Here is a 21,347-nt window from a genome sequence, read left to right on the forward strand (position 1 = left end):
TTATTATTTTGTTAATCTCTTTTAAAATATGATTTGAAGTTAATGTTTTTTTTTTCTTCCAATACAGTTTACACATTCTTTTTAACATAACCAGCCCTTAGACACTTTTTCTTTAATCTATAAGTAATATTTAACTCCCACTAAATTACTCGGACCATTAAACACATATTGTACATTAAATTCTACTAAAACGGGGCAATATACATGAATGAAATAATAAAATTAATTTTTTACGAGTTTTCTATTTTTGTAATAATACCGTTCTTTTATTCAATCATAAACAAAGTGAACTACCTACTATAACAGGCAAAACAGATGTCTGTAAACATGGAAAAGTGTGATAAGCAAAAATAATGAAGTGATGGATGTAAACATGCAGGGTTTTTGGAGTGATCGGCTTGTAGATTTGGCAACCCTGGACTCTTACTTAGTGGAAGTCACACTCAACCATACACTATCACATTTATTTCAGACTATGAGAAGTGAATCAAGCCCAAAATTATTATAAAATTAAGATACCTTCCAGCAAGTGACTGGAAAAGCAGACTAATAGCAGCCATAGGCCATTATTGAACAATTTAACTTTATATGTATTTATTTATAAATTATTTTAAGTATTCCTGATGTAATATTTTCCAAGAAGGGTTTGACATAAATCAAAACCATTTAGGTTTCATAGGGGAGTTGAACAATGATGCAACCTTAGCTCACTCTTGTTCATCTTTTTGCCTGCTGAATATAATTTTAAATGTAAATCCAATCTAAATCTTATCTAAAGTGAAGAATGTTAACAGTAAAAATAATTAGGACCAAACAAAAGTAAAATAAAAAAGAAGAAGCAATATAATATTTTAAATATAACCTCAAGAGGCTTTCCTATAGTAATGAAAAATAGATTGAAAGGATTCCAACTTACATCATTGATACTTTTTGTTTCAGCATGCATTTCTTCCCCAAGGCTGTAATAATGTGGGCCAGTAATTTTAACTGCAAGCCCTAAATCACAGATACAGCATGTCATATCTTCCCGAACAAGAATATTACGAGAATTAATATCACGATGTGTAATGCAAGGTTTCCATTTCCCTAAAAATAAAAAATAAATTAGTATCAGTCGTATTAGAGTCAAATAATCCTAATCTAATTTGAATAATAATAAAATTACCATGAGCATGAATTTCTGTGTGCAGATGAGCAAGACCAGCGGCAGTTGAAACAGCCAAACTGCAAAATGTTGAAAGAGACATAGTTTTTTCCTTCAAGAATTCTTGCAAAGTCCCCATTGGGCAGTATGATAAGAACAAACACAGTCTTGTGATACCATCTTTGTCTCTTGATTCATCAGAACCTAAAACAAACAATAGAATTACTCTAGAGAGCCTATTCCATTCCAAGTGCAAACAAATAAAATAAAAAGAAAGGTGTAATTATGTACCTTTCATTAATAATAATACTTTTTTTTTTCAACAAGAATATTATGAAAATAAATAAATAAATGTCACAATACTTGAGATGTATTTTTTAAAAACTGGTTTTTACGATTTCAAATTGAATAGACATAGCACAGCAAAGTTTATTGGAGGCATTCATTTGACTACATATCATGAAGAAAGAATCGCCCAGAGGCCTTTTATCAACAGTCTTCAGGACTGTAAAATGTTACATATAGGAAGGTAACCAACCTCACTCAATAAAGTAAGTGAACTGCCTTTACATTTAACTTTTAATTTTGATGTAAAAATAAAATTTTTACTTTATTATTTGCTTTCTGACTGTCCCTTTGTTTCCCTTATATTCTCTGCCTGTGATACTCATATGTTCAAATTCCTCTCAACATTTGCGAATAACTTTTTTTAAAGAAAATTCCACGTGATGTGATACTTCTGACCAATAGTTTAATTATAATATATTTTTTAAAAATTAAAGAATATAACATTATCGTGTGTTAAACAAAAATGTTTGTTCAGATACTACAAACAATATGTGAGTAATAATAAATAGAATTTTGACTTACCAAAATATGTCAGAAGAGAAGAATGTTTCATGAAAGGAAGAGTGTATATGTCCTTTTCATTATAAAAGTAATGAGAATAGTGCTGAGGAAACATTTTAACAGCAACTTGCTCTCCCCTCACCAATCCCAACCATACAGTACCATATCTTCCCTCGCCTAGAAACAAAAATAGAAATGTAACTGAAACACAAACAAATATAAATTCATCTCACAAGTTACAAGTACCAAACAGATGTAAAAAAATGTGATTCTTTTTATCATGTTTTTTATTCTTCCAAGGATAGAAGTAAGTTATTTGATTATCATGGTGTTCACCTTATGAGAGCCATTTCACAATTATAAGTCATTTTATCTTATTTTTCAAGTGTTAACCCCTAGATGAATCACAGATAACTGAAAATTAAAATATATTCTACCTATTTAACCTATTAACAAGTAATCAGAAGTGTGTTTAAAAAAAATTCAATAATGTATTTTCTCAGTCTTCTATTTCTCCACTCATATGTTCTGCCATCGTGGTAATCTGAGACCTTACTTCCTACCTGCAAAAACCAGTTTGCTCGGTTATTTTTAGGCCATAACTAGCTCATTGTATTTTAATCCAAAGCCTAATACATGAAAATAAAGAGTAAATGGTGAATTTTTTTCTGCCTTGAAGTCCTTTGTCAAAACTAAAAGTGGGCAGCAAGAAAGTACTTGGTCGTGCAAGCATTGGAATCACTTTTAGTTAAACTTAAGAAAAACATAACATTTACTGCTCCTTGAAGAGTTTCCCAGTCTAATGTAACGTGCGATATGTTTGTGTTATTGGAATACTATCACTCATTTTCTCAGACCTTTGCCAGCAATGAAATCTTAGAGGAAGTTATATAAATTTTTTTTTTTTAGTTTGTTTCTGAATAATTGTTGCATGTTTCAACAAAGTAGAAAATAGTTTTTTTAAACTAAAGAGAGGCAAGCTGTTTTAAATATGTTATATTCTCAGTCCTTTGTTTCATAACTTTCATAGGACTGAGATATTAACAAAGGACACAGGAAATTAAGATTTAAATTGAGTCTCCCATCTAAGTCGCATCCTACAATTTGAAATTATTTTTGGATGGTTTTCCCATGCGAAAAAGATTAATACCTGCATCACTTCAAAAATTCATGTAAACATGGATGTTTAGTTGTTAGATTGCACAATATTCCATCTATAGATAGGAAAACTACAAAATAACTGTCAGCTTAACTGACTTATGTAATTGTATCTGTATTCTCAAACTTTTTTCAACAGAAAATAACATTATTCAGGCAAATAATTGACTAATTTGCAGAATAAATATCAAGACATGTAAGGAATAGATTAGGGAAAAACACATTTTAGAATCGCACGTTCATGTTAGCCAAAATGCCCTATTTTTGTGAAATGACCAAAAATCTAAAGGATGAAGTAGTCACTTTTTTTGTCATATAATTAAATAATTTTCTAAAGAATTCTATTAATAAAAATATTTTTCTTTTTAATGAATAATTTAATAAAATGTGAAAAAGAATTAAATTTTGTTTTTAATAGTGATCAGAAAATATAATATAAAATATGAGTTCAATTCTTTTAAATGTTTATAAGGCTTAAAGTTATAGTAAATTTATCTTAAACTTCAATTTGTGTAATAGACTCAAAAAGAACAAAATTATACATGCTTTTGATGTAAAGAAAATAATACAAAGTTCATATATAAGATAGCTTCTTATATTAAGAACATTTCCACTAACTATACAAACAATACAATTACAGATTCTCTCTTTTAGGAAAATTAAGACAGAACTTTTAATAGAATTTTTCCCTAGTGGAAACATACTTAGCACCATTATGAAGTAAGCCATCAATATTTGAAAAAAAAATCAAGATATTAAAAAAAATCATACACACCTACTATCCGTGTAAGGGAAATATTTGGCATTGTATAGATGGCATTATGTATTTCCCTCCCACAAATCTCAACTCCTTCATTAGTCTTTTGATTGATTTCCTTCTCAACTAGAGGGCTCCATCGTTTCAGAAATGCAATTAGAACTAATAAAGATGCAATGAGACTGATGCCTGCACCAATTAATACAAACTTCTCTCTGCCATTGTTTGTGTTGTCTGTACGACCTTCTACAGCTCCAGCTAAAGTTACAATTAAAAAAAAAAATTATAATAAAAAGAATCATCTTTTTTTTTTTTAATGAGGTCTAGTCTTATAGAAGCTTAGTAAAATATGTTGAGAAATCATTTTCTGTCAGTTGGTAAGTGTTTATTAACCATTGGAACATGTAATCCAGTATAAATAGTTATGGATCCTATGTTATCTAGAATATATTTGATGACGGATATATATATATATATTTTTTTTTTCAGGGGATCCAATAGTAACAAAGTGTAAAATAAATAATGTATTCTGTAAACTAAGTAAAAAATTTATGATTTTCAGGTTTCTTACCACCTTGATGAGATAATTCAAGAATATTGAAATCCTTATTTATATAATTTAATAAGTTAATCATACTATTTTTTGGGACCAGTTAATTAAAACGAAATATAAACTAATTGAACTAAAAGGATTAGAATTAGTGAAAATTTGAATCCCGGAAAGAAAAACACTATTAAAGTCAACGTTATTAATAATAAGCCAATTTAAAAAAAAAATATAATTACACTTCTGTTTTATTTCATTAAAATATTTTTATAATAATTCATGATATTACATTCATTAATTAACTATCAGCTGTTATGAATTTATTCTTTTTTTTTTTCTTTTCAGAACATAGATTTTAATTTTTTTTAAAAAGCTAAACAAAAATTAAATTAAACATAAGATGTTAAAAGTTTAAAATGAAATATAAAACTGATTGAAATGTAAAGCGGCTAATTAGTAGTTACTAAAATGTACCATGCTTGGTTAGATCTCTATAGAAAACCAAGGACAAGGTATATATATCATCCCTGTTTTAGTAATAAAACAAGTAATTATTTTTCAAGATAATCTTTAATTGAAAAAGATGAAAACAGAAGTAAATTTTTTCTGAATTAGTATTTATATATACCATATTTTATCTAAGATCTCTTGATTAAAAGTGGAAGTACTACAGACAATATTTATAGCTTTAATCTGTTTGATTACCTCCAATTGATGTTTGATTACCTGATTACCTCCAAAAATGGAGGACCATCTACAATAAACATAGTTAAAATAAAAACTAACTGAGAATAAAGCAAATCATAATTGAATCAAATTTAAGAACTTCAATAAATAACATATTAAATAAACACTGAAATCTTTATTAATAAAAACAAAACAAATAAGCAGTGAGATAGAAGTAGATATTTGACTTTCATAATCAAATGAAGGTATAATTTTATGAATCAATACAGCTCATTCATTTTAGTTTCATTCTACATTATACTTACTGATTACTGGAGTTGTAGTAATGACATCCACGTCAAATTTTGTGATATTGACATTACAAAAATTAGCATTACAACAACAAAACATTGTTTGTGAATTGGTCTTCTGAGGCATACATTCTTCACCAAGACAGTCACTTAGCCTAGAAGTCTCCCAGCAGCCTACATTATGTTTAGAATTGATAATGATTAGGAACATACAAATAAATAATATAGATAATAAATATAAAGTATAGCAATAATAAAGAAGGTACATATAACATCCAGTAAATACAATGAAGTAATAATTCCACAACAGTTTAAATGGACATAAATGATCTAGAGAGAACAATCAAGATTTCTGAAATAATAATCAGTACAGAACCAACAGGTAAATGTCTAAGGGATAAGCCTAAGGCACGGGTAGGGGGATAGTATAAAGCTTCATCACGTAGATTTAGGTTCTGGCAAAGGATTCAGTTGGATATAACCAGCAATTGTTGTTTATATTAGTATTAGACCTTTAGGTTCACTATATTGTTAAATGCATATATGGTGTTGACATATTATCAAATATAGCCTAATAATTATTAAATTTGATAATTGTTTAAGTTTTTGATTAATAGTACAACTATTTTGCAATTATTCCTTTATTAAAAATTATAAAACAATTTATCGAATGCTAAACTGTTACAGAATTAATAATGAAAATACTAAGAATGATTTTATGAAGTTAGTCATCCTGTCAACTGAGAGGCTGATATATAGGTTAAGTCAAATAAAAATATTTTTCACACTGGTAAAATGGAAAACTCACTGCAATGTGATAGTTAAACTCATGCTTGAATAGATCTTTTATTTATGCATTTCTCGTCACTCTCCATTACCTTCTATGACCTTATATGTCACATATTATTTTTTGCTTTGGTTTTCCAATGGTATATAATAAATCAATAATACTACTTTTACTTCCAGAAATATTCTCAACCAATAAAAAAAAGTTTATAGATTGATTGACGAAAAAATTGTTGGTTGATTTTAAGAAAAAGTAGCAAAAATATACCAATAATACATTTATACTAAATATACCATTTCAGTAATTCAAGACATCCCTTTTGAGCTAAGCTGATCACATACACAAAGACCATTTTAAAAGACATGGTTATTTAGGCTCAGGGGACCTTAAAACGGGTATTTCTGTTGAAAACTCAAATTCAAAATTTTTAATACTCAATACGAATTTAAATAGTAAACATTCATTATTTACGTATATGGAAGTAAAAAATGGCTCCTTTCGACAGCATAGAATGGTTCACAGGTTGTCGTTTGTCAATTATCCTTTATCTCTAAAGGTTATTTAGGCTCAAGGAAGCTTAAAACGAGTATTTCTGTTGAAAACTCCAATTCAAAATTTTCAATACTCAATACGAATTCAAATTATATACATTCATTATTTAGGTAAATTGAAGTAAAAAATGGCTCCTTTCGACAGCATAGAATGGTCCACAGGTTGTCATATGTCAATTATCCTTTTTCTATAACCAGTAGACAAAACATTTATTTACTCGAAAAAGAAAAGAAACTGATCTAAGACACACTATTATTTATTATTCTTAGAGAGAACGTAAAAGAACAACTGAATTTTATATTTCTGATGAATTGTGCATTCCTCTTTCTGACAGTAAAATAAGGAAGATGTGTTGAACGTGAGGTTGGTGGACACAAATAAAATGTTTTTACTGTTTTATTTGTAATAGTTAAATAACATAAAATGTTCTAACTGTAGTGATAACTTACAAAACCTCCAGCTTGATAGAAACCTACTCCACTACTATTATAAAACCGTTGCAAGCCTGTACAATCGATATATTCACAGTTGGCCACAGAGCGCCGTGTATACAATAAAAAAATTAATTTTTACATCTCACTTTAAAAATTTGAAGGTTCTTTTAACACTAAATCGATCATAGCATTGATAAATTCATATATCAGTTAAAATCCTATCCATGAATCCTTGGTCTATATCCCATCATGTGTCATTTCCTCTATGCCATTGAGCCTCTTTAGGATTTATTGGACAATAACGCTAGACCATATCATGTAAGAGCACTAATGGAATTCATCAAGACTTGATGTTGATATCATGAGGATGAAATAGTAAATAAGTATCTTATTGAGCAAGATATGCTCCACTGAATGACAAAACATCTAAAAAAATGCTATATAGAAACATAGGTACAATATTTGAACTGGGGTAAAATCTTTCAGATGACATCGATCTTACTGATCAGGGTATCGAAACCATAGAAAAATCTCGATCTTTCCACTCAAGAGCATTGTTTGTAAACTAATTGGTAATTCATAGTTCAAGCTCTATTTTGAGTAAATAAGAGGGCTGAATCCAATAAGCAGATAATTGGTAATCATTTTTATAACACTTGTGATGTATGAATAAATAATAAAGTATCAGTTATTTTATATAAATTTGAAGGTATTAAATAGAGTATGGGATTTTATAACAATTATGAAAAAAAAAAATTATAAATCGAGGAAATTTTATATTATTTATTATTTCTGAACATTATATTTTTCTTGATTATATAATTTGTTGGTTTTCAATCATAGGATTACAATCATAAGATGGCGGCATTAGTGGTTTCTGCATACAATCATAGGATAGTGGTGAGCTTCATTTTCAACTTTTTTTTTAATAAGTAAAATAATAACACATAAAAACATTTAAGTTTTTGGATTTTTATTCCCTATCATCAGAATGTAAAACATTCATGCTATATAGATCCAATCACTTATTATTCAGAAGAAAAAAAAATAGTAATCTAACATTCATTAATAACATTAATAGAACAATAAATAAATCACAAATATTATTAAATAAAATAATCTGAACATTATAATGAGACTTTAACAACTTGACAGAAGTAGTAACCAACAATTTTTTAAATAAAATATTTCTATTACCCATTTAACCTATTTGCCATACAAATCTATAGCAATTTCATCATTGAAATAAATTAAGTTATTAAAAAGTCTAAAAACAATATGTATATATTTTGTAATTATTATTATATTATATTAATTATCTTACCATAATTCATCAAATTATTAAAAAATAAATAATACATATGATTAAGAGTGAAATTAATGTTAATAATAAATGTTTGTATATTGCAGAATGTTGATAGTGATGGAAATAAGACCCCAAAACATAAACTTTACACAGGTGATCGTTTCACAAAATAAAAAACGATCAATTCTATCCTATGAATAATAATTTGTTGATGCCACAGCAAATTGTATTATTACAAAGAAAAGTTAAGATAATGGAAAGGATAAAAAATTATAGAACTTTGTAGAGTTCGTCAATAGTTTCAGTTTAAAAATAATTTAATATAATTATAACTTACCCTGAGTAATTATATGAATCACTGATGCATTATTTGGTCCAGAAAAAATCCTCCATAAGGAATAGCAGGCAACTACACCTGTATTGCAAACTTCTTTCCCCTGAAATTTGATATTTGCAAGAGTAAAAAAACAAGTTAAGTGCATTTTCAAAAGAAAGATTATACTTTATTAGGTAATCTAATAGCTAAAAATTTTTTTATCTATCTTTTTTTTTCCTAATCCCCCTACCTTGCCATTTCTGGAATATAGGGTGGTAATCATAAAGGTCACCAACCTATTCTGACTAGAGTAGGGGAATCAAATTTTCATTTTGTATGACCCCATGAAATAAAAATGAATCCACCCAGGCCGGTTTTGAACCAGCACTGCTTGCAGACTCAAGTTTGCTAAGGTGGCACTTCAATATATTTGGCTACCATGGCCTAACTTATCCTTTTGAAAGTCATAAGAGTTATGAAAAGCTAAAACTCAGATTGTATGTAACAGTAATTAATAAACATTAAAGGCTTAACCTTATTCAAGATATCAACTTTTTATCAGAATGGAAAGGCAATTCCATGACATTGTAATAATTAAAACAGGCACACTTATTGTTAAAAGGTAACATGATATAAACATTTTAAAACAATCATTGGTAAAAAAGAGAACACAAGAGGTGTCAGATTACACAAAGAATATCTCATATAGATAGTAAAATTAATTGATTATGACTGTAAACATAATTACCTCATTTGCATAAGAGAAATTCTGAATATTGTCTTCAGTGACATTATAGGATTCTTTACTTTTAGCACAAATCCTCTGAACTATGTTTCCTATTAACAAAGATAAAAAAATATCAATTGATACCATATATGAAAATATAAAAACTTCAAATAAATTAAAATCGAAATTAATCTAATTCCTGAACATTCTGTTTATAATTTTTAAATATTTTATTATATGAATCATGCCCCCTATGAATAGATATATATTCAATAATTTAATGAAATTATATGCATAGTGATTTTTTTTTTATACCATTGGGATGTTTATTTATTGTTTAAATAAACCTCACCAGTATTCTTTTATGAAACCAGTTTTAAGTAAAGTCTTTATTTCCATTTCTTTCCAGGATAAATATATTTTGTTTTCTGTCTAATAACTTGTCTTTTACATTCTATTGAGTTCCACCCTATATCTTTAAAATGAGGCAAGAGGAGGAGGGGAAGTGTTGATGAAAATTTTGATATGGGAAGGCTATTCAAAATTTGATTTTCAAGATGGAAAGGTGAAACTATGTCGTTAAATGTGTTATATAACAGCTTTCTATAGCGTAACCTTGGAAATAATTAGTCAATTTTATAAAAAATGTACACATTTGCCCCCTCCCCTCAACAAAGGGAACAAAAACATAAATGACTTTCATTCTGTTCAAATCTGACTCTTGTTAGATCATGAAACGAATTACCCCTAAATTTCAGACCAACAATAATTATATAAATTGGTTAAAACTTCACTTAGTTATGCATTTTGTCTGTAAAGTCAAGGGATCAAAAGGAAAACCTCATACATGTTAAATGGATAAGAAAACAGAAATTGGAATTAGAATACGGCTTCAATTTGATTAATTATGGTTAAATTCTTTAATGACTGCCAACTCTGCATGCAATCAAAATCAGGATGAAAAATAACATCCAAAATATACCAAGATCGACATTAGTCCAACTTTTCTAGTGGTGGGCCATTTAAAGGTAAGGCACTAACCTACTTTTCCACTAATGCTCAAAACCGTAATGACAATAACTATTTTTTAAAAATCTGTTGTGCTCTTCCCCTAATTTACCACCATTCAGTATATAATTCTTATCTACTATTTTATTTCACAATCTATCAGTTCCACCATTAATTCAACAGTTATGAAAATAAGTATATGCCCGACACACCTCAGACTCGTTATTAATAAAAAAAAAAAAAAAAAGGATTTAAGTGAAATATTGCCCATGTATTCAAGAATCAAAACTCTTATATTAAATAACAGTGTGTTTTACTTGTTCAGCATCTTTGGTTAATCTATGATATTAATATGTTTGCTTCCAAACTCCTAAGACATCCATTCAATTTTCAAATGTTCAAGCGCTTCATGCCCCTAAATATAATTTTTATCATATCATATGAGCATAGGATATAATCAGTATCATTCAAATTTAAATCTTCATATTTATTCTAAGTTCAGTTGCAATATATTATTAACATTTTGTAATGAGGAGACCACTCAAAATTCAAATAGTACAAGAACTAAATAGACATTCTCTAAATCTGCTCCTGTCTTACTTCTCACCTCTATAGGTTACATTACATACATATTGTTGTATTCCTTCATGAAAATAGAATAAATATTAATTTAAAGTTAGTCTCTGTGGTCGGTGTATCATTTCCAATGGTCAAATTTTTCTTTTCATTTTTGAAGTTGTAATAATTTTCTATTCTAAATCTGCTTGCAGTATTCAAATCTCCTTTTAACATTAATGTCTAACACTAATCTCACACAATCTATATGTTATTTTCCATCAAAATTCCCAGAATATAGACAAGTAAATGAAGATACTCCCATTAAATTTTCACATTTTTAAAAACAATACACTAAATAAAATTCTAGAATAATATGCTGTAAACAGTATATATATACATATTTGATAAAAACCGAAATACTAATTTATGTAATAAAAAAATGAATTTCAAAAAGTTGGGGTCATTTCAGGACCAAAAACTATAAAAACACAAAACTTAAGTTTAAATGAGTTAAATTACATAATTAATAAATAAAAATTAATAGTAATGTTAAGATATTTCAAATCTTACCTCTAATGGCTGTAAGAAACAGCAATATAAAGAAAAAAGATTCCATATTTTCATTCAGTCGACATTACAAAATTCTAAGTGAATATATATGGCACAGATTCTATGCAGATTATGACTATTCACTAAAATTACTTTTACATAAAATAAGTTTTATGAGATTTATAAATGAAATATTATTTATTCAAATATTACTTCCATTAAAAAGTAATATATTTTTAGAAATCACAACCTCTGTACTCAGATGATAGCCGAAACAAATATTTAAAACAATAAAAATCTTTAAGGAATTTTTATTGTAATAAAACAATAAGGATAAAAAAAAAATCTAATTCCTAATCGAATCGAAATAATCTAGTATCGCCATATAAATGTCGTAGAATAGCGGCGATAATGAAACAAAGTGGTCTAAACTACGCCCATAAAACCTATAGACTATAATTTCTATTACATTTTTCTGTCATTTTATTAGTTAAACAAACTTATGGTTCCTATCATAACATTCATGGAGGTTCAAATCGTAATGCCAAAGAGCAATAAGTGATAGATGATTAAATAAATCATTGGGTTCGAGGGAAACCAGTATTATGTAGTTCTTTTTTGTCATTTATTATGTAGGATGTGGACGGACCGGAATCCGGTACTACCAGTCCTCGTAAAGCATTCACAGATGGTTTGTTAGTTGGAGTAATTAGAATGCTTCTAGTTCTTTACTTTCTGGTACATCCATCCACAGAGTCTCTTGCTGGTACATATTTTGACCATATTCATATTCTGACTTTAATGTATGACGTTGTTACAATGACACGAAGAATTGAAGTTAAGAGTTTTGCATATAAATCCAACTAAGATCAGAGTCATGTGTGTTTGAAGGTATAGGTAAGACTCTCGGTTGATTATGATGGTGAACCCCTAGAACTAGTGAATACGAATACTTATTTTCTTCTTCCGCGGCTCTTCATTCCGTTATGACACTCGATTTTGTTTCACTGCTCTCTAGTTTCTTATGTTGAGGAAAGCCTGGACAAGACAGGCAGGCCTCCCGCCTGATTCTAGACCGACCTCTGGCTCTAGTTGGGTTAGGGTTCCCATCTAGAAAACTCATCGGGATGTCGTCATTGATTGTCCTGGCTATTTCTTCCAATTTCTAAGCTTAATGATATTTACTTTGACTCCCCGAATAGTTCGTCCGCATTTATCCTTTTCCTCCAATGTCTGCCAAGTTTGATGTTGATGAATATTTATGATTAACAATCGAAATGAATAATCACCTGTAAGATAGGGATTTCCCTTTTTTCAGCTTTCATCAGCGTCCCTCTTTTTGAGGCACATGTGAGAACTGGTGTTGTACTGGCTATTGAGGTAGTTATGGGTGTGATAATCCTCTTGTTTACTTTCTGGAAGATTTCATTATTAGAGCTAACGATACATCCAAGGTAAGAGTATTGGTAAACCCTTTTCAACGTAAAGGGACCAAACTCTAAAAAGGTTTCTTCAGCGCGAGTTGCCTCATGCCTATCAGCGAGCATATGTTTAGTTTTTTCTTTACTAATTATCATCTCTTGGGCAGCCTACATGAGGCAAAGAAATCCTTTGCCTGAAACATGAAACATTGAGAGTTCTGTGATAATAGCGACAATGTCCACTTTATCGACGTAAGCCAATACCTGCACCAAAATTGTAAACATAATGCTGCTGATCCAGAATGTCTAATAGCTTTCTCTACGGCTAAGCTAAACAATAGACAGGTGAAAGCATCAAACGACAGGACAGATCCTTTGCGAAGCCCTGTATTTGAAGAAAGTTCACTCCTGATTTTTACAAAGCACTTAAAATTGTCCATCGTAATTTTTATAAACCCAATAATCTTGGATGGGATTCCAAGCTCTTGAAAAGCTGCATAAAGTTTGCATGTATAAATATCTAAGGACAGTTACTAACAAAGATGGAGAAATAATCCAAGAGGTTTTAAATTCGGGTGATCAACGCCAATGGACTGTTCTACCGTTAACACAGTGAATGAAATGAGATTCCTCCGAGAAATAATGACCGTTAGAAACTGCGTCAAAAATGAAAGGATTCATGAGAATATAATATGTTACTTTTCTTCCATTACTTAATTGAAAATAACTTGCATAAGAATTGGGGATCTTAGGATAAATTCATTTGTCGATCCTTTGGACATCTTTGGATTAACATGAAATCTAATCGACTTACACTTTCTTTTGACAAGAAAATCAGTTTACTTGTTTTCCATGATGGTGTTTTGGTTTGGATGTGGGGTATTTAAATTTTTAAGTAGACGTTGGGCTTAGTTGGCATTATTATTTCATTTACTTGTATTTTTAATGCTAAAGATTATTTTATTAAATAATATACACCATGATTAAAGCAATCTTAGTGTTTAATAACCATGGCAAACCAAGATTGACCAAATTCTATCAGTATTTTGTAAATATATTATTCTTCTATGTTATTTTCTTTGTTATATAATAAAATGTTTGTTATTATCTTTATTCTAATTTTGTGTAGACTGAAGATATGCAGCAACAAATTATTAAAGAAACTTTTCAACTTGTTTCTAAAAGAGATGATAATGTATGCAACTTTCTGGAAGGTGGAAGGTATGTTTCTTATCATTTTTGCCCTTATCATATTCAATTTCATACTTGGTTTCATGCCTATGGTTGTAGTTTAATAGGTGGCTCTGATTACAAGTTAATCTACAGGCATTATGCAACACTCTATTTTGTGTTTTGTGTTGATTCTTCAGAATCGGAGCTTGGAATTCTTGATCTGATACAAGTATTTGTTGAGACATTGGACAAATGTTTCGAAAATGTGTGTGAACTGGATCTGATATTCCATGTTGACAAGGTAAAATTGATCGTTCATGATTTAGTTATTATTGCTTTACAAATTATCATGTATTATTAATTCTTAATATCTACTATCATTTTTAAAATATGGATTTAAAAACTCACTTAATCCGAGTTTGGCTGAATGTTAGTCTATAAGATTCATGGGGTCTAATTCTTAGGCACTATTCCAAAATGGTGGGTCAGCTATTTTACTCAATGAAAGAATGGTTCATTCCATAATCATTGTTGTAGAAAACGTGAAACCTTAAAGTGATATATTTTTATGCACCGACCTCTTTTGAAAATGATTTTATTTATCTTTTAAGCGAGTTAGCATCAACTATTTAAAACATTAATGGTAGTATAATTGTTTGTAACCTATAAAATAATACACTCTCACCTGCCATGTTGAAGTAGTTTCTGGAACTTTTAGCAATCTATATCTATGATGGATAGATGGATTATGGGCCAAAGCAGCTGCCCACTGATCTCATCTCAAAGTAAGATGGAAGGGTAAGGTCTATACCATCAATGGTGGACTCAGGCGAATAACCAGCTTCATAATATTATATATTTCTCGAGGTTTAAAAAAAACTCCCCAAAGATTATTCTAATGAACAACTTCTAGTATACTATCAGAGATATATTATTAAAAAAACTAATGGAGCTTACAAACAATTTTTCGTACCTGCCTGTTCACTCTAAAAATATTACATATTCAGGAACGAACAAACTAAACATATTTAGTACACTATTTTTTAAAAATGTTGAGCTCTTATTGTTCTTAACATTCTAGGAATATCATTGTGTAATTTCAGCAATTAAACCTATGAATTGGTTAAGTCTTAACCTCAAAATATTGTAATATAAATATGGATGGATATACTAATCACATTTGATGCAATCATTTTCAGGATTGCAAGCTTGGCTTGTTTTAAAACATTCATGATACCTAGTTGACTAATTTAAGTCAATAAAAATAAGCAGAGACATTCGTCTAATTTTCTCTAGTCTAATAATAAACAGTTTAGTTATCCTGTTTGTGGTTAGTAAGGTAAAATTATCAAGGAAATTTTAAAAAACTAATTTTCCCAATATTTTTGTTGACAGTACCATACGAAGTTATTTATTTAATGAAGTCGATAACATTTCATTCAATAAATAATGGCCAAACTCAAAAAACAAAACAAAAAAAAAACCTTTTTCTGAGAGTAGTATTCATATTTTGCAATGTTAAAAACATGTTGTAAGTATACTATGGCGCTTTGGAAGCTAACTTTAGAATGAGATTTTACCCTAATTGCCTAATTGGTGTGTTATTTAAAAAATTGGTTCATTTTTGGGATTAAAAACACAGAGCTCAATATGTGTTCCATTGGAACTTACTTTGGTATTGATGTTTAACCGAAATCTTTAAAACTTGAATTTTACTGTTTCAATTTGTCGACTTACTACTGTCAAAGTTTTGAAAATTTTTTGTGACTTATTTTACAGCATAGACATTATATTAGACATATAAATGTAAATAGTAAATTGTTATTAAAAGTTGGATCATTATTCAATTAAATGTCATGATATTGTAGAGGTGTAATTATTAAATTGTTTCATGATTTAATGTTTTTAAAGTAGTTTTTTAATGAATGAGAATATTAAGGTTTAAATTTATGTTTAATCTTAAGTTATAATTATTTACAATTTATATGTAATTTTATTAATTTTAAAGTGCTGTGTAGTTTTTCCCAATTATGCAAAAATATATGATTGTTCTCTAGTAATTCAAAAAAATTATGTATTTTAGGTTCACTACATATTAAATGAATTAGTAATGGGAGGTATGGTGCTTGAAACAAATATGACCGAAATACTCTCTAGGATACAAGAGCAAAATAAATTAGAAAAACAAGAGGTAATTATCTTAAAACCTATTTTTCTTTATAATCTTATTTTCCCTGGATAAATTAGAATATCCTCATTATATTTAAATTGTTTTTATTTTTTCAATTTATTTAGTTTCATTAGAAAGATTTAGGTGTAAACTAAGTAATTTTATACTGAGTGTCTGTTGTAAATCAACTTAAGTTTTAACTCAGCTGCTTCTCTCTCTAAAATAAATGATCTAAGACTTCTATATTTTTATCAACCACTATTGATTTTTAACTTAGACAAGTGCAGCTGATGCGTAGCAAAAACTTATTTCGATATCACAGAGAATACAAGAGTATAGGATTTATGCCATCCTATGTTCTTGTATTCTCAATGTCATTAGTTGAATTGAGTCATCTATAGTGAGAGATGTAAATTATTACAATCTAATTCATATCTTTAGTATCTTTTAGACAAAAACCTACAACTATCACATTACTAGCTGTATGTTTTGTTTTCTATTTTATTGAAGGTCCTTAGATTTACCATACATCAGTATATGTATATGTTGCTCTAATGTTTTATCTAATTAATATTTAATTTCAGAGTGGATTAGCTGCAGCGCGTGCTGTTAGTGCAGTGAAAAATATAAACATTCCTGCTGGGCTTAAAGACATGAAGCTTCCAGATTTACCTCAAGCAATCAAAGAACTTAAATTCTGACAAGAGAACTTACGACTCCCTGCAGGAGCTCCTCTATTAAGATACACATAAATCCTTCCATTTACCAGGAAAGAACCTGCTTATCTTTCTATTTAAGAAATTAGTTATCTTCAGTTAACTTTATCTTAAGTTGTGATACTTCTTCGTAGATATTTTTGTGTAATGTTGTATCAATTATTCGAAAGTTATTTTATACATGGAGTGCAATAAAAGAACCCTGTTCCTGTTGGAAATGTGCCTCAACTCTTGATTATTATTAGTGACTGTCATACTGTATGTATATGAAGACATGCAAAATTTATGATGGAATTCTCAGGTCCATAGTAAAAGTTGTTTCTAATGATTTAGAAAATAATATCTATGTATATTAGTTCTTAAAATATGCATATCACATTATATGTTAAATATATCAAATATATCTTGCTATTGTATGTATATTTTTTATCTTAGACATGGACTTAAATGTTTAAAAGATAACTTAATCCTTTTAAATTGTTTATTTGTGTTGGATATGAAAAACTAGATAGGTCTAATTATTATTTTTTACTAAATCAATTGTTCATTTCCAAACATTTTTCTGTTCTACTCATTATTTAAATTTTTTTTTTAATATCTTTATTTTTAACAGGAAAATTTTATTTATTTGACTGAAAATTCATTTTAATATTATGAACTCATTTATTTTATTTAGCAACTAGTTTTTTCATTTTGCCACAGATATGTTTTAATTCATTTAATTCCACATTCTATATGAAATATAAAAAATGTCTCCGAGCTAAGAACTACGATTACAGATGTTATTGAAATTTTAATTTGAAATAGCAGTCAATTCAAACGAATAAAATAAGGTACATTTCCACAATAATATATTGAACACATAGTTTTTATCCAGTCAGTCTCTTTTTTTTTTTTTTCATTGTAACATAAGCCTTTCGTAAAAAATAATAACTTACGAAAACTTCATAGTATGAGGAACACCGCCAGATATACTATTATGATGCTAGAATTCTTTGAAATTTTTTTAATCGAAGTCATTTAAAATGGCTGTGAAGATGATGTAGATACTCTTGAAAGTTTTTTTTGCAACTTTTTCCTAATTTTATTTATATTTGCTATATTCTTTTGTTATCAATTGTCTCATTATTTATTTTTAAAATGTCATCTAATGCCTCCGTCAAGAAAGAAATTGACTTTTATTCTTTTATTTGAAATATTTTACCAATTTCTTAAATTGTGTACTTTTTTGGTTGAGATATTTATAACTTTCAAATGTTAATACCTAACAATAAATTGATATTCTGTTTTTTAATCATCATTTATATATTCATTTATGGAAATGGACCTTAAATACGATTCATTTCAATCAAATCTTTTTATACATAATTATTAAACTAATTACAGTTATGAACTGTGCGGTATTAATAATGTTATATGTTAATTGCTAAAGTGTAATGGAATTAGGATAATTTAAAATATTATGAAGGAACTGAATATTTGTATATTTGTATTAAATAACCTTTTTATGGTGTAATTTAGTTTAAATTAAATTTTATGTGATGATCAAGTTTTAATTTGATATAATAGTCATATACATTATAAAGTGATTATTAAAAACTAAAGTGTAAATTTTTATAAATTTTGCTTATGGAAGTCTATTTAAATAGTTGAAGTGAAATTCTTTCTTTTAATGCTAAATCGAAACAAAATGCTTTTTGTCTTCATTAATTTATTTAATGAGAGTTTAGCATATTTAAAAATTCTATTAAAAAAATATTTTTTATATTCTTATGTACGTTATTTAAAGTTTCACAAGTATTGTTTTGAAGAAATGTTTCATTTATGAAGATTTATTGTTGTTTTTATGAAAAATTTCAAGTTAAGTTAAATTTTGTTATGTATAAAATTAAATACATTTTCTATTCATTTGATGTTTTTATATTTACATGTCATATTCATGCTTGGCTTTGTGGTTGCATTGAAATGTAATGCAGAGCCAATTTCGATCTACACTTCGGTATTACTTAACTCTGAATCATTGATCAAGAATCTGATAGAGAGGGTCACCTATTCCTTATCCTATTTGTAACATATCCCTTTAGAGAGACAGTTGCTGCCACTACACACCCCTTAAACAGTAATGGGTGTGGAAAGTTTGGACCACATGACATGTGCCAATTTATTTTATTAAAATTTTCTTTTTTTTTTGTTTATTTACAAAGTGTTTTGATTTAAATTTTTTGTCTTTTTGATATATTACATTTGCTTAAATTTAATTTATAATAACAGTCTTAATCACAAATAGATGTAGTGAATTTGCTCAGGAATATTTTAGGGCAGTGATACAAACAAAAACAATGGGAATTAGATGGTGGGAAAATATTTTCACGAGGTCACAGCTGCCAGTGATTGCCGACCTCAGTCGGTTCCATTCCATGGTATCCTCCCCTGCTTTTATCTGTTTGAATCTCCAGAAACCATATCTTCTATAATGATTATAAATCTTTTATACTTAAACATTGAAGCATCTCCTAGCAGGATGGGTGGCACCCCACCCTCTAAGATTTGCACTGCACAGTACAGGAATGCATCATACGAAAACATGTCCAGTTTCATGACAAATGTCATGACAAGAAGGGTCCTAACCAACCCATCAATATAATTTTGTAAATATGTATAAAGTTTATTTTAGCTTCCTCTGGAAGAGGTGACCTCAACACTCCACTGATTACATCTAATATTTCCTAAATTTTTTTGAAATCAGAACAGATAAGAATAGTTCAATCAGTTTGATGTCCTTGCAATCAAACTATTGATGGATTGGATACATCACCAGGATTACTGGAGAAATATCCAAGTAAGTGCTGTTGAGACACATCCAAAGAACTTTATAAAAAGTAAAGTCAAGACTATAGCTATGTTTAAACTGCGCGGTTTTACCCTGTGTTTATATACAAATATGTAAGGTATGTCCTCATGCGCAAAAAATAAAGAGGGTATAATTTTAGATGGTGCAACAGGAGATAGGAAACTTCTTAGGTGTTGCCATTAGGTATCCATATACCTCTCAGTTAGCAGGAGCTAAAGGAGTAGGCCAGGACTATGAATGGAGCTGTAGTGCTTACTAAAGACTAACAAACGTATTGACATTGATTTTAAATTTTAATAAATGAAGACAATGAGGGGATAAAAAAAAATGTTTATTTATGTCAGAAATGTTTATTGTGAAACTCATTTTAAATCAGCCATAAAGTCTAAAATTTAATATAATTGTTTTTACTGTCAATTAATTTATTCATTGCTACAATGATAGGGTGTCATTGCATGACTTCACATTAAATTATTAAAATGAAAAAAAAAATCACTTATAATAATTATTTTCATACATTTCATTCAGTATTAAAAATATTTAACATCACAGATCTCAAATTTTATATACATAATATATTATATTAAAATCTTTGTCTAACATTATATTCATCAATAATAACAGTGATATATTAGGTAATATTGTCAATATCTACATAAATATAATTTAATTGTCTTCTGGAGGTCTATCTTCTTGAAGTTTCTGAAAAATAAAATGAATTTTTAAGTAAAATTATAGATAGGGTGGCAATTACGATTAAGTTGTAGATATCATAAAATGGTAACAGGATATCTGCAGTAAACAAAATCTTCCATGAAAAGAATTTTTGAACAGATTAACTTTTTAATTTTTTTATACTTTTGAAATAACATATTTCCTAGCAAAACGTGTGTTTTTATTTGTGAGATTCTATCTGTTGTAATTTTAATAATTATTGAAATGTCATCCTACAAGAAATTTATTCAATCATGCTGCCCAAATACATCGGTTTGCTACATTACACAGCATACTGATCAATCCGTGATCGGACATATATAAATTTATAAATTACATTTTTTTGGTATGATACAATATAATAGAAAGATAACATTTTTTTTTCCCACATTATTATTTTACAATTAATATTAGTCTAGAAACTAAATACAAGCTTTTCAATTTATTCCCTTTTTTTTTTTCTTTCCCCTCCATTTTACAACCCTTATTTCATTTTATCAACATATTCCCCTATATAACAAATATTAGAATATAAAAAATAACAAAGTAGTAAATAGATAAATAAAACAACAAATAGGATATGGGATGCATGCATGCCATCCCTCCTCTGGATAACTCCCCCACTCATTAATT

The 21,347-nt window shown here is 28.4% G+C and overlaps 3 protein-coding genes across 6 annotated transcripts in view; 1 reads left to right on the top strand and 2 right to left on the bottom strand.

Moving 5' to 3' along the window:
• Positions 1–14,970, bottom strand: part of wit (wishful thinking) — a 32,779-nt gene extending 17,809 nt beyond the window's left edge. Inside the window, exons 1-8 of one of the 4 annotated variants that reach the window (XM_067046097.1) lie at positions 14,949–14,970; positions 9,576–9,664; positions 8,849–8,948; positions 5,448–5,606; positions 3,927–4,166; positions 2,015–2,170; positions 1,166–1,348; positions 917–1,086 (exon numbers count right to left, since the gene is read on the bottom strand). In XM_067046097.1, coding sequence (XP_066902198.1) covers positions 917–1,086; positions 1,166–1,348; positions 2,015–2,170; positions 3,927–4,166; positions 5,448–5,606; positions 8,849–8,948; positions 9,576–9,664; positions 14,949–14,955 — 1,104 coding nt within the window. In that variant the 5' untranslated portion in view covers positions 14,956–14,970. Of the gene's footprint in view, positions 1–916; positions 1,087–1,165; positions 1,349–2,014; positions 2,171–3,926; positions 4,167–4,479; positions 4,621–5,447; positions 5,607–8,848; positions 8,949–9,575; positions 9,665–11,690; positions 12,197–14,948 lie in introns of those variants that run through there. The other 3 variants (XM_014420275.3, XM_014420274.3, XM_067046098.1) reach the window with 3 other exon arrangements.
• or (AP-3 complex subunit sigma-2 or) lies at positions 13,904–19,057 on the top strand. The gene is made up of 5 exons (XM_014420299.3): positions 13,904–14,138; positions 14,220–14,311; positions 14,381–14,564; positions 16,347–16,454; positions 17,018–19,057. Exons 1-5 carry the CDS (start codon positions 14,070–14,072, stop codon positions 17,132–17,134), a joined length of 570 nt encoding a protein of 189 aa, XP_014275785.1. The 5' UTR covers positions 13,904–14,069; the 3' UTR covers positions 17,135–19,057.
• A 1,273-nt stretch (positions 19,058–20,330) lies between these two features.
• The window catches only part of LOC106680521 (cysteine dioxygenase type 1), a 47,547-nt gene continuing 46,530 nt past the window's right edge, over positions 20,331–21,347 (bottom strand). Inside the window, exon 5 of the mRNA XM_014420286.3 lies at positions 20,331–20,702. Within this exon, the coding sequence (XP_014275772.1) occupies positions 20,667–20,702 (36 nt within the window). The 3' untranslated portion in view covers positions 20,331–20,666. The remainder of the gene's footprint in view (positions 20,703–21,347) is intronic.

This window comes from Halyomorpha halys, unplaced genomic scaffold, assembly GCF_000696795.3.
Source record: "Halyomorpha halys isolate HHAL.00 unplaced genomic scaffold, Hhal_1.1 Scaffold265.1, whole genome shotgun sequence".
In the NCBI taxonomy this organism is placed as follows: Eukaryota; Metazoa; Arthropoda; class Insecta; order Hemiptera; family Pentatomidae; genus Halyomorpha; species Halyomorpha halys.

Bases quoted from the DNA above. Each gene is read 5' to 3' on its own strand.
- or (XM_014420299.3), top strand. From the start codon at position 14,070: ATGATTAAAGCAATCTTAGTGTTTAATAACCATGGCAAACCAAGATTG. The intron at 14,312-14,380 runs GTATGTTTCTTA...CTATGGTTGTAG, and splicing joins AACTTTCTGGAAGGTGGAAG to TTTAATAGGTGGCTCTGATT. The intron at 14,565-16,346 runs GTAAAATTGATC...TATGTATTTTAG, and splicing joins TGATATTCCATGTTGACAAG to GTTCACTACATATTAAATGA.